Source organism: Nymphalis io, chromosome 13 (genome assembly GCF_905147045.1).
Source record: "Nymphalis io chromosome 13, ilAglIoxx1.1, whole genome shotgun sequence".
Lineage (NCBI taxonomy): Eukaryota > Metazoa > Arthropoda > Insecta > Lepidoptera > Nymphalidae > Nymphalis > Nymphalis io.
Window position 1 is genome coordinate 9366879 of NC_065900.1, and position 14135 is coordinate 9381013.

The window sequence follows — 14135 nt, forward strand, 5'->3', positions numbered from 1 at the left end:
ATAATATTTTTATCAAATTTTATTAATGATGAGATTGATGAGATTTTATATAATAACATAAAAAAAAACATCTTAGCCAAATAAAAAACATCTTATTTTCTTTAAGTCATTTCAAAAATTAATAGAAGTTACAAACTCTAATTGATTTTTTATTTCAAAAACGAAAATACGGACAAGCCATTAAGTTACACTGAAATATCTAATAAAATTTACCAAATAATAAAAATCAAAAATACTTTTATAAACATTTATTTACTTACACATTACATATCGTCATTTTTATATAATATCTATAATATATAAAATTTATCAAGTAAAAATCTTATTTATTTAGGAATAATTTGAAATCAGCCTTACATAATTTTACATAATTATTAATAGTACATAATATTTGTAATCGATAAAACATTAACTAATGCCAATAATTAAAAATACATAACATATTTTAAAAATTACAATTCAAAATTCCATATTTTAAAAATTACAATTCAAAATTCCATATTTAAGTATTGTAACCAGCGTAAATCCCAGTCATCTGCATTCTGTGCACTAGTAGATGCATTGTTAGTACCATTTTCTGCCTGATGCGGGGAAACTTCTAATGACTCGTCTTTAGATTCAATTGCTCCATTTCTATTGTCGATGGAATAGTCAGGCGTTTGGATACTCATCTGTCGAATTTGCATTTCAAGTTCAGATAACTGAAGATTGTTATCAACAACAGACGTAGAATAACGATTCATGGGTACGTTCTCAACATAATCCACTACAGGCGGTGCAATAGCTTGATGTGCCATCATACCAGTAGACACTACTGGATACTGATCAACATATAAATTCCGGTTAAAAACACCATTGTTAGCGTATGGATCATACACGACCATTTGCCGACCATCATGTGCTGGTGAGATCTCTGTAGTGCTTGTCGCTTCAGTATCTTCCTGGATTTCCGTCTTCTCTTTCTTATGTTTCATCCGTCGATTCTGGAACCATATCTTAACAGTGCGTTCGTTCAATTGGAGGATTCTTGCTATTTCTGAACGCCGCTTACGATCCAAGTATTGTCCTCGTATATAATGATTTTCAAGTTCCATCATTTGCCGAGTAGTGAATGCAGTTCGTATACGCTTAGCTTTTTTCACTCTGCCGCCTATCGGTTTTGTCGGATGCCACGTTTGTCTCGAGACTAAGCGGTCTCTGGGACGAACTGCAGGTGCCCACGTGCTACTAGTACTAGGCCCTAAGTGTACATTGGATGTACCTTGTATAATTCCATGATTATTGAAACCATTGTAAGTATTTTGGAATCTAATATCTTGACCAAGTAAGGTATTCGAAGCACAGGCGCCGGCGTAATTTGGGGGATTGAATTGCATCTGCCCATTGATACAATTTACGTTGTTGACGTTATTTACTATCGGAGTATTGTTAATAGTACTGGAGCCATTGCAGGCTACCGAATTGATATATTGTTGCTCGGCCACCAGATGCTGCTGAAAAAAATAAGATTATTTACATATTTTTTAGTTATATATATATATATATATATATATATATATATATATATATATATATATATATATCTGAAATATATGAAAATATACTCTTTTAAATTTTTTATAAGTATTTTTTCAATTCAAAATATATACAATTTCAACAGTGTTAAAACAGTCTTTACATAAGTTATACTTCTATTTATATAATATATATTTACCGTTTTTCTCGGCGCATTAACATTACTGGTATCTTGGTTCCACTGGCTATCACTGGAACTGTTAGGATAAAGATTTGTATTCGTTATAGATGGTGGTATTGACATTATGCAAACAAATATAAAAGCAAGATTTAAGTAACTCTGTCTAACGATACTGCAAATTTGAAAGCTAAATTGCTTTTAATTTTGTTGACATGGAATTGCGACTATATATACCCCACTTATCGTGATCGTTAATTAGCGAAATTAGATAATGACTTGTTATGATATTACTTTTTACAAATTTTGTTTGTTAAAAAGAAGATTGTACTTTAAGTAATATACTAATTAATAAACATAATTATAAATATTGTAAAGCAATGAATAATAATTACACTCGTGATCACTTGAGATGAGACAAATATATATTAAATACCTAAAGTATTTTTTTTTGCAATTAATTTTAGTAAGGTAAAAGGTAAAGGTAGTAATTATTTATGTGTTTATATGTTACTGTTATCTACTAAATCGCATTGAAGGGGCCGTATTGGAATATACTATACGCATCTTCAAATCGAGAAAAGATCCTTGTGCAATAATCGGACGTATATTATATTTCCGCGCTATTTTATTATATACTACGTGTACGAATGTATATGATTAAGAAATTGTAAGCATTCTTGAATACTCTTAGTCTCTAACAGTTCAGCTTGTCTTAATAGCTTATGCTAAAACATATAAAAGGAACTCCAGTTTAATCACCATATACAAAACAGGAACTGATTTGTATATTGAATATAGCCATATGTTAATTTTCAACTTCCTTGGTGCAATTTTAAATAAACTGAAATTAGACCTTATAATTTGATACAAGTATGAATTTTAGTGCAACGTTTATATATGTAATGCTTTAGTGAAACAATTCTAATGCGTTAAACAAGTGTCACTTTCATTGAGCTTTACGTGACTTTCAATAGTTTATTACTTCATATAAAACATTTTTCTAAATAGTAAGATATACTAGTAGAGTAACTATGATTGACTGAAATAATTTCAATAGTTGCCAAAACTTTATATTCCGGCTAATTAGAAAAATATCAATTAAATACCACAAATATCTCATCTCTAAGTATGTTTTAATGCTACTTAAATAGTTAATATAGTTATGTATTTTTAATTATAATTATATAACTCGGTAACTACTTGTAATGCATTCTAAATCAAAGATCAACTCATTATTCAATATTTTTGCTACTGTATGCCATGATTGATATTTTAAAAGGACCTAGCATATATGTATTTTATGGCTATATAATACTGTTTAGTATATTAAAACTCATTATTTTAATTTAATGTATATTTGTATAAGTATTAAACGTATACATTTTTCATTTTGCAAAATACACAGTATTTTTAATATTATATTATTTGTACTGAAGAAAATGCCACCTGGCGGCAAATAGTATCAACTGCTTCAAGAGACGCTTTGAAAACGTAGTCCCATTGCTCACTCACGCTAAACGAATAATTAGATAATTGATACAAGCAAGTACTAGAATGAAAATAAAACAATACTCAATGAAAAATTCAATTTTAAAGTAATATTTTTATTTATACAAATCTTATTCTTTTCGCGAATTTCACGTTCGTAGCGACTACAAGGTACTAGAGGAAAATACACCGTAGCCGTTTACGTTGTAAGTTGAGTATTTTCTAACAGATGGCGTTGTTTAAACAAAATCGAACAACATATATTAAGGATAAAACTTTTCTGTCGTATTTATTAACTTTTTTTAAAACGTTATAATGCAGATAGATATGTATTATAATCGAGCTGTGAATTCATTGAATTTACACATATCGGCATACATATTTGCGGTATAAATAAAAAATATCAAATGACTTTATAAAATCATACAGCGATGGAATATTTTTTTGGATCTACGTGTCGTAGGCATTAAATGTCGACGCTGATACTAAATAATAAGAATTTGTCTGTATATTTCACTGGAAAGACAATCCAGTATCTCCATTTACAAAAGAAACAAACATACAAAATCACGTGTAGCTGCTTTTTCATAATATGTTTGCTCAGCGATTAAATATTTAAAGAGAGGGTCGTACCTGAGTTCTATATTGGAACTTCCATTACTTCAAGCAGAATTAGCTGATTTAAATTAAACAAACGACAATTATTCTTTTGGTATAAAAGCATAATAAAATTAAATCGAAATTATTTTATTTCATAAGATACAATCTATTTTGAAAACTTTTATTTTGTAACACGCCAGGCCATATGTGTATCGCATAAATGTACTCTACGAAATACTTTGAAATCATTGCTAAGGCAACAGTTGACGAATGTGGAATATTTCGCCAAAGTACTTTTACTGTGGCCTATGCTTGAGTTTGCTTATATTGAATAAACGTGAGTTGAATAGTGGAATAGGGCTGTCACAAATGCCATGTAAGGAAAAATGCTAAATAAAATTAATTAACACATCTAATATTATAATAGTTAGTGATTCAAGTGAGTGTTTATTTGTTTGTTACGCCTTCACGTTTTAACTACTCAAGCGATCGTCATAAAATTTTGCATACATATCTAATAGGGGTGGAGACTATTTTTTATAATCGAGATAGATATAATACAGCTTTGACATTAACATTTGATTAATAACAACAAAAATCGCTCAGTTTGAGATAAGTTGTGCTTTGTTAGTATGTTTATTTACTACCTTATCACTTTGTTTACGTCAATATTTTAGTAATACAATGCAAACTATTAAATCACATATTTTGTTTTGCTTTTTGTTTGAGAGTAACATAAACAAATATAATAGACGCTCTCTTAAAAACAAATACCTTGATCTTTAAATATAGTAATGCCCTTAACTTTACAATATTTTGGTAAATATTTGCAATTATTATTTACTACAGATAATTACGAAGTTTCATTATTTATCTATATCAGTAAACCAGAATTTTAATGCCGTGCTCATACATTTTATTCCTGCTATATATATTTTTCTTATGCTTTTTTTTGAAATATCTTCCTTTGAATCATACGATTTTCATACGGTTTTCACCAATGAACGGGGATGATTTATATGGAACGTTTAGGTGTAAAATTCATGAGGTTTTGTGTAATTAAAAATATCGAAAAAAATCATGCCGACTGGGAGTTTTACTGGCGTGTGTAACATAACCGAAAGAGTTATATGTATTACAATAGAAACGTTTTATGTAGACGTTTATTCTATATGTGTGAAGCCAGAACAGGTATTTAATTTATTTATATAATATTAAAATAATGTCTTTGTAGGGGATATCTACAAATCTTACATCAAATCAAAAGCGGCCCAATAACATTTCGTATCAATTGGATTAGTCGTTATTGAGTTAATTCAGAAAAAACTTTCCTATTTTTAATATTAGTATGATTTCGGGAAGGTAACATCTAAGTAAGATTATGTTTAAAGTTATAGGTTTATCAAATTGTAAATGTTTTTCTATTTAATATTATTTATATAACATCTTATTTCTCAAGGTTGATGGCACATAGTTGTGTAAGGAATGATTAATATTTGTTACGGCGCCAGTATCGTTGGGCAGTGGAGGACCACCGCTGGTGGTGCACGTCCACCTAACGAAATTATAAAAACCACTTTCTTGAAGTTATTTTTGCACTGCATATAGTTGTAAACAGTTTTTAATTTCAAATATTATTTATTTTATACAAAACAATTTTTATTTGTAAAATAAATTACTAAAATAAAATGAGTTCTCAACCCTAGCCGCCAGCCGCCGGAGATCATCAATCATGCCGAAGACAATCACAACCGGTGGCGCATCTGCCACGCTCGTCGCGCTACCATCGACACTCGATCCCATCACTATCGCCCTAGTGTTGAGCAAATACCACGCTATAGGGATGCGTAATCGTTAATTATACAATCGATGGATTAATTACTTACATATTCAATATCAATCTAATTTTTAAAGAAAAATGTGATAATTTATAAGTATATAATTAATATATTTTATATGGCTATATTAAATTTATAAAAATACATTTAATAATAAGTATTAAGAATATTAATGATTCATTAGTCATTAAATGTAATTACATTATTACATATATTAATTAATTGTATACAAATGCTTCTAATTACGTTACCAGTATTCGAAAGATACTTAACTAATAATTTAAGTCGTAACTTATTAATATGCAACTTTAATCGTTAGCTTTAAAACATTAAATGTTGCTCGCATTATAACAAATTTGTACCAAAGCAAAAATATTTTACTTACAATTTTTATTAAATTCATTCGTCTTCGTATGAAAGAAACTTAATGTATAAAGTCTTAAGCATAACATTATTTCATAATACTTAGGTTCAGCATTTCATTATAATAAATTGTGCTCAACCCTCTCTTAAACGGGACTTTTAATCCGGCAGCCGTATTCACCTTGTTATTTCCTCGTAAAAAATTACTTTCCATATTTCACTAGTAGAAAATTGTAATATCGCAGCGTATGTTGTGCGTCTTAATAATTTTTTTTTTTCGTCGCATGAAAATGACATTCTGGCGTCACGTGTGACATTGATGAAAAAATATAAAAGAAATGACGGGATCGACGCGATGCGACCCACTCATATTCCATGTTCTTTGTTTATATACATTTAGAATAAGGATACCGTTTGTGGGTAACCATATGTTCCCTTTTGACATATTACTGTGAGGTATATTCTTATCGCGGTAAACTTATTGCAAGAACGCGTACAGCTTGCTTCGAAACTCTTTTTATAAGGAAGGAGAGGAAAGGAGATAATATATAAAAATCTAGCAACTACACTGTTTTATTGTTTCTTAGCCATTTAAGTTGATTCTATCGCAAAGAATTTTAGCGTTATTTTTTTAAACATGTATTATTTCCCTTTAAAAACTATAGAACATAGATAAATTAACAATTTATTAGTCTATTTTATAACATTAAACAAAATACCCTAAGTAATAAAAATTAAATGAATTTGACTAATAAAATTGACTTCTTAAATCGTTAGCATTGTTATTTATATGTATCCTATATATATTATAATTTGTTGGATAATATATTTGATCTTATAACAAAGACGGTTGTCGTTGTGCGTCCGGATCGCGTTTGACAAATGGGTATCATTATTTGACAGACGCGATCGGAGGCATCGCGTCAACATGCTGTCTTTTGTTTTATTAAACACACCCACCCTGTATCGGTTTTATGACGATTTTATATCTATTTTTTTTTTTTTTTTTGATAATGTAATAGCAGAGTCATGTAAGGCAAATGGTCACTTCCATTCATAGACTATAGACTATATATATATTGTAAACTGTATTTATTTACAATGCCAATATACCTGCTATCACTTGAAATTATTATTATTAGTATTTATCGATAAGAAAAATCTTTTTGCTGTAACAATTTTGTTTGTGATTCTAGGGACTCTGGTACCTATCCCAGCACCAAACGATAGTAACCAAATAGACCTATTTAACTAGAAATTACGAGCCTAATAACAGTCACATTTTTATTATAAACAGTTCATGTTTCAATGGATTAAATGAGTATAAGTCAATGACTTCCTTTAAGATATTCATCTATAAAAACATGATATAGGTACCTATTGTCTAGACACATTTAAATTACTAATAAATACTTACTTAACCTAATAATTACTAAATTACATTTAATACATATTTAATGAGACTATTAATTAATTACATTTTAAATACATACCATACAAAAGATTATGTCTTTAAAGCAATTACTTAATTTAGCACTTAAAATATCGCAATATTAGCTCATTGAAATTACTTAATCACCGTATTATGAGTTATTGGTATATCATTAAGATATAGGTATCATTAAGATCATTAAATTTAACTCCAAGTAATGTTGACTCACATTTTTCTATATAAGTACTTTATTATAATTGTCATAATTATTAAATGAGGCAAAGTTACCAAATCACTTCTCGCTAAACTTATTAAAACGATTTTCAAAAGACCCTACACATTTGCTTTTAAATCACAGCGAACTCTCAACCACAGTACATCGTAATAGCTTCTACTTAGTTCCTTTATAAATGATTAGTATCCTTGTAAACCTTCGAGTGAGGAGAGGCCGTGATAAATAGTCAAAGGCTGGCGATAGGCCAACCTCGCGGAATAATCAAATTTTGTTCTTCACGTTGCCTTCAAGAACTTCGTAGCGGTGCCGTGTCTTTTATGGATTTTATTCCCCCTAACAAGATGCTCGACGTTTCGTTGCGGTTGCTTGAATTAAATTGTCGTTGATAAAGTCTTCGCGCCCGGTCTCTTATTTCCTGTTGAAGCTTACAATAGATAATAAATGGGGTAAAGGGTACAAAAATCCTATCTTAACATTTTTAAATGTAATTTTAATGATATATTAGTACAAGCTATATTATCTTTTAATTTTTTCAATAGAAGGCGTTCAAACCACGGGTCGGGATGTATTGAGTAGCAATGATGTGTTTATTTTAACTGAAGTTCATTGTTCATGTTTGACTAACAATCTTCTTTATAAATAAACCGAACCCATTGCCTATTCATGACCGGGCAGAATTTGCCCCCCTCCCCGCTGTCAGCTCACCCCCGTATCAAACAAGCCCCTTCATGTCAAATACTCCGCGCCCCGCGTCTGTCAAACTCTTCGCCAGCGTTTGACAGGGATCCTCCCTAGCCCGCGGGGCGGTGGAGTGCCACCTTGCGCGCGTTCCTGCCGAAGAAAAAACAATATTATTGTAACGTTTTTAAAGTACAAAATCGAATTATACTATACCCTACACCCCCGCCGGTCGCAGTGCTGTCACGAGTCTAGGTGCAGGCGCCACGTCGAATGATGGATGACGTCAGGGAAGGTCGGCAGCATCACGCGTCATTCATGTGTACACAGGCGTAAGGGATACGTTTTTCGCGTGACGATATAATATTGGTGATATGCAAATTTGCTGTCGGGCTCCCGTCGAATTGCCGTTTGTAGACAATTGTCGATCGGTTTTTTTTTTAATTTGAAATCTCGGAAATATATACAAGAATAAAATATTGTCAATTATTTATAAATGTTCATTGAATAAAGTTTTAGTACATATTAAGTATTGATACTATAGTTGCTAGATTAAGTCATAAGAGTAGTACTTAATATACACGTTAGATAAGAAGAAGCAATATCAATTCAAAGAGATTCGTCGCAACGTTCGCTCCAACCTAAAACGACTTGTTCGTCTAATGTAAACTTTATGAAAATTAAATATTTCACTCGAAGCGGCTTTGAGATGTTTCGCAGAGCAGGGATTACAACAAATTTGCATTATTTAATGGATACTGTGCGTGAGGATTTGTCACGAACTTCACTGGTTTAGTTTGCTCTGGCATTTTGTTCGCTGATTTTGATTGATTGTTTGCTCAAACTTTGCGTAAAATATAAACATTTAAATTAGGACGGAAATGTTCAAATAAATTGAATATACATTTGTAATTATTTTAATACAATTATTAGTATATAAATTAATTTAGTACGGAGAAAGAGGATATGATGTTTAAGTGTTTCGAAGAGCAAGCAAGTTTTGGAGTGCGCGCAATTGTTTGGCTTTCTTTATTTTTCTTTCTTTATTTTTTCATGAATAAAACAACAGATTTCTACTTCCGTCGGGTAACTTCTCCCTCCCACCTTCGATTTATTCGTCGGATAAAGAAAACTTCCTTTAAAAATGTAAGAAAAGTTCCCTTTAATATTTGCCGTCTGTTAGCTATCTCGCGGCTTGCCGTCCATATTATGCGCATTTAAAATTATTGTTTTTATTTTTGTTTTGACCCATTTTCGTTAAAGAGTTAAAATAAAAAGTATAGAATATATAACTGATAAAATGAAATGTATTCATTGCTTATATTTTAATGTATAGTTGTTTTTTGTGTGTATGTATGTGTCCGCACATCTGTTTTAATTTCTGTTACTTAGAACACATTATGAATAATAGGTTACATATATTATGTTAAAACGCGCTAAATAATAAATAAAAATCACTCACACCAAGTCAATAAAATTATTATTTATTTATATAATAATATTAAAATGCATAAATGTGAAAATAATCTTTCAAATGGCATAAATCGTGAAGCGTTTATAAAGAACATATCACAATTTTATTATTTACTCGTCTTCACGGTGAAGCCACGTCTGAATAGGAAACGGTTCCAGGGAATATTATTATATATTATCCTTGAATCATGGCTTTAGCCACGCTCTTGCAATATTCTCAGTCATGCTGCGGTAACGCATAGTCAGGCCTCATTTGTAATTCTAATGTCCATGTATGATAATAGCAGAGCGTCTAATATGGAGAAAATAACCTGCGATTTTCAAAATGAAAACAATTCAGAAGAATAAAAGAAAAGGATGTTTCGTAGTCTTAATAAATTACATTATTTCTGATTACAAAATTAAATATAAAAATGTGTAGGTATTTATTACCTGGACTTATTGTTGTGTCTTTTTATTTTACAAACGACTCTACTACTCTACTGGTGGTAGAGCTTTTTACTGGTGGTCGAGCTTTGTGCCAGCTCATCTGGGTAGGTACCACCAAATCATCAGATATTCTACCGCAAACCAGCAGCATTTGGTATTGTTCTGTTTCGGTTAGAAGTGAGCCAGTGTAATAACAGGCACAAGGGATAACACTAACCTCAACGCTGTCCACCACCATCTCGAGACAGCACGGCCAGCAATGTTGTTTCTCACGGAGACACAAATACTCCGTCCTGCCGATACCAGCTACCTTAATTATCCCGGCTACACGCTTGAAGAATCCTTCAAAGCGAAAGCCGGAGTATGCTTGTTCGTCAGGACGGATGTTTGCTGTCACCGACTGCGCTGCTTGGAGGACCCCTCCTTCTCCATGTTGGTGGTACGTGTGGACCTGGTTCGTCAGAGCCGAGTCTACGTGTGCCTCTACAGATCCCACAATGGTGACTTGGAGACAAGCCGACTATTTGACCATCTTAGTCGGGTGGCAGATGCTGCGCAAGAGCAATTTCCTAACGCGGAATTGGTGTTTTTGGGGGACTTTAATGCTCACCACGAATCCTGGTTGAAATCCCTCAAAACTGACCATGCTGGAAGGACTGCTCATGCTTTTGCTCTCACACATGACTTGACCCAACTGGTTGATCAGCCCACCAGGATCCCAGACATTGATGGGCAAGCACCTTCTCTACTGGACCTTCTGCTGACTTCTCACCCGGTGGAATATCAGGTTGTGGTTCAGGCTCCTCTTGGCTCTTCGGATCACAGCCTTATTTCTACCAGAGTGCCACAGGCCAAGCTGCCGCCACTAGCGGTATGCAAACGTCGCGTTTGGCACTATAAGTCGGCGGATTGGGACGGTATGCGCGATTACTATGCGTCGGTCCCTTGGAAGGAACGTTGCTTCAGTGGGAATGACCCGACAGCTAGTGCCGCTGCTGTTGCTGGCGAGATCATGCTGGGAATGGAATACTACATTCCTAGCTCAGATCTCGTCAGTAGGAGTACGCGTAACCGTTGGTTCACTCGTGAATGTGCCGATGCTGTATCAGCTAAGCAGGCAGCATATCGCAAGTGGATCAACGGCTGCATTAGCGAGGCATCTAACATTGACTCACTGAAAGCAAACTATAATAAAAATTCCAAGTCCTGTAGAAAGGCATACACGAGAGCGGATGCACAGCGCATTGTACAGATTGGTCATGACCTTGTTTCGCATCCTAGGGGCTCCCGTAGCTTCTGGCGTCTGACCAAGTCTGTGCAAAACAATTTCTGCCAACCTTCGCTGCCACCGCTCAGAAATCCGGACGGATCGCTAGCTCACAGTCCGCAAGAGCAAGCTGATCTCCTGGCTAAACTCTTTGCCGACAATTCCGTCATCGATGATTGTAGTGCACTGCCACCTACAATACCTGCATGTGGCCATACGATGCCTGACATTAAAATCAGGCAACGTGATGTGCGTGCGGAGCTGCAATCACTTGATGTACGGAAAGCTAGCGGTCCCGATGGAATACCAGCCATAGTGCTGAAGAAGTGCGCAGCGGAGCTGTCTCCTGTGTTAACGCGCCTGTTCCAACTTTCTCTCTCTTCGGGAAGTGTGCCGGAGGCTTGGAGAAGAGCTAATGTGCAAGCGGTTCCCAAAAAAGGGGATCGGTCTGACCCGGCAAATTATCGGCCAATAGCTATCACCTCAGTACTTTGTAAGGTGATGGAACGGATTTTAAACAACCAACTGATCCATTACCTAGAAGATCACTGTCTAATTAATGATCGTCAGTACGGTTTTCGACCAAAACGGTCCACAGGTGATCTTCTAGCGTACGTAACACACCTCTGGGGTGAAGCTATCGACAAGCATGGAGAATCGTTGGCTGTCAGCCTCGATATCTCCAAGGCTTTCGACAGGGTCTGGCACAGAAGTCTTCTCTCCAAGCTACCGGCATATGGTCTGCCTGCTCAGCTATGCACCTGGATTGCCAGCTTCCTACACAAGCGTAGCCTTCGTGTTTTAGTAGATGGTTGCGCTTCACAATTCTATGTAGTGAATGCTGGGGTCCCCCAGGGATCTGTGCTATCTCCCACACTCTTTCTTTTGCATATCAATGATATGCTCTCCCTTGGGAACATACATTGCTATGCAGATGATAGTACAGTGCATGGTGGATACCACGGACGCGCAGTGGCTGGGCGGGCGGAAACTGAGGAGAGGCGGGAGAATCTTGTCATTGAACTCGATAGGACGTTAGATCTCATCGCCAAATGGGGCTCTGATAATCTTGTTGAGTTTAATGCCAAGAAAACACAGGTATGCGCTCTCACGGCGAAAAAGTCAACATTTTCCCCTCTTCCCTCCCTCTGTGGTACTCCGCTGGTGATGCAAAGCAAAATCGCCATGCTGGGGATTGACGTTCGCTGCGACCTTAGTCCAAGGGATTACATCGAGGCTGTTATAAAAACAGCTTCACGGAAACTCGGAGTTCTGAACAAGGTGCGGCGCTTTTTCACGCCACAACAACTGTGCCTGCTGTACAAAACACAGGTACGGTCTTGCGTGGAATATTGCTCGCACCTTTGGGATGGCTCCGCTAAGTACCTACTTGAGGCCTTGGACCGGTTGCAGCGACGTGCCGTACGCATTATTGGCGACGTAAAGGTCACAAACACCCTTGAACCTTTACAATTGCGTCGTGAGATAGCAGCACTGAGCGCTTTCTATCGACTGTATCACGGCGAGTGCTCTGAGGAATTATTCTCTCTAATTCCTGCTTCCCCCTTCCTTCTTAAGTCCACGCGGGCTGGTTCTCGATGTCACCGCCTAACTGTGACATCAATTCCATCGCGAACAAAGAAATTTGGCAACTCCTTTCTTTGTCGCACTTCCAAAAAATGGAATTCCTTACCAGCTCACGTATTCCCCTCCTCTTACAACCCGGGTTCCTTCAAACGAGGCGTGAAGAGGCATCTTGCGGGCCGGCAAGGCGAAGGCGGCTAGTGCAGAACGTTTTTCCCGTCTGTACTGGCCGTCGTCGCGTTTGGACTCTACTACCACTTACCATCAGGTGGAGTAGAGTCATTTGCCCTCCCGGCGATATATAAAAAAAAAAAAAAAAAATATAACATCTTAGTTCCCAAGGTTGGTGGCGCATTGGTGATGTAAGCATAACATTTCTTACAATGCCAATGTCTATGGACGTTAGTGACCACATACCATCAAGTGGCCCATATGCTCGTCCGCCTTCCTATTCTATATTTAAAAAACAAACGACAAAATGCGTATTAAATATACGTACAGCTTCAAATTAAAAATAACATTGACAAAAGTGTTAGATGCATTTCAATACTCTTGATATATTTGTTCCCTATTTGAATACAAAAAAATACCAGAATATTCAGTATCGTGAAATTATATTTAGTTTTTTTTTCTTGGATAATACTTAGTATATTACTATTTGTTTCATCTTTGTACAACGTAATAAGTAACGTGAATCGCGATGCACTCATATCATGAGATAAAATCGGCGATCTATCAAGTTGCACTAGTGACACTTGTTAGATAGACGCGAGCAATTTAAATTTTAAATCCTTCCCAAGCCCTCACCCTCCGCGTTCATATCGCCGCTTATTGTTTAAAACCAACGGATTTATTTTCGTTTAAGAAATGTATTCTCTAATATTTAGGACAATATAAATATATTATATTATAATATTATCAGCTTATTTAGGTAAAATAATTGAATATACCAGAAACTTTTTAGAGCTTTGCCTTTATTTGACGTTAATTTTAGATAAATAACAATATTTAGTATACAAGATTTTACTTGGTGAAAGGGCTGTGTTGCACAT

At 34.9% G+C, this 14135-nt stretch overlaps 2 protein-coding genes across 2 annotated transcripts in view; both read right to left on the bottom strand.

Moving 5' to 3' along the window:
- LOC126772734 (ras-related C3 botulinum toxin substrate 1) overlaps nucleotides 1–14135 on the bottom strand; it is a 231044-nt gene that overhangs the window by 108004 nt on the left and 108905 nt on the right. The window lies entirely within an intron of this gene.
- On the bottom strand, nucleotides 489–1819 carry LOC126772967 (homeobox protein Hox-B5b-like). Its single transcript, XM_050493572.1, has 2 exons — nucleotides 1715–1819; nucleotides 489–1493 (listed from the first exon to the last, which is right to left on the bottom strand). Exons 1-2 carry the CDS (start codon nucleotides 1817–1819, stop codon nucleotides 489–491), a joined length of 1110 nt encoding a protein of 369 aa, XP_050349529.1.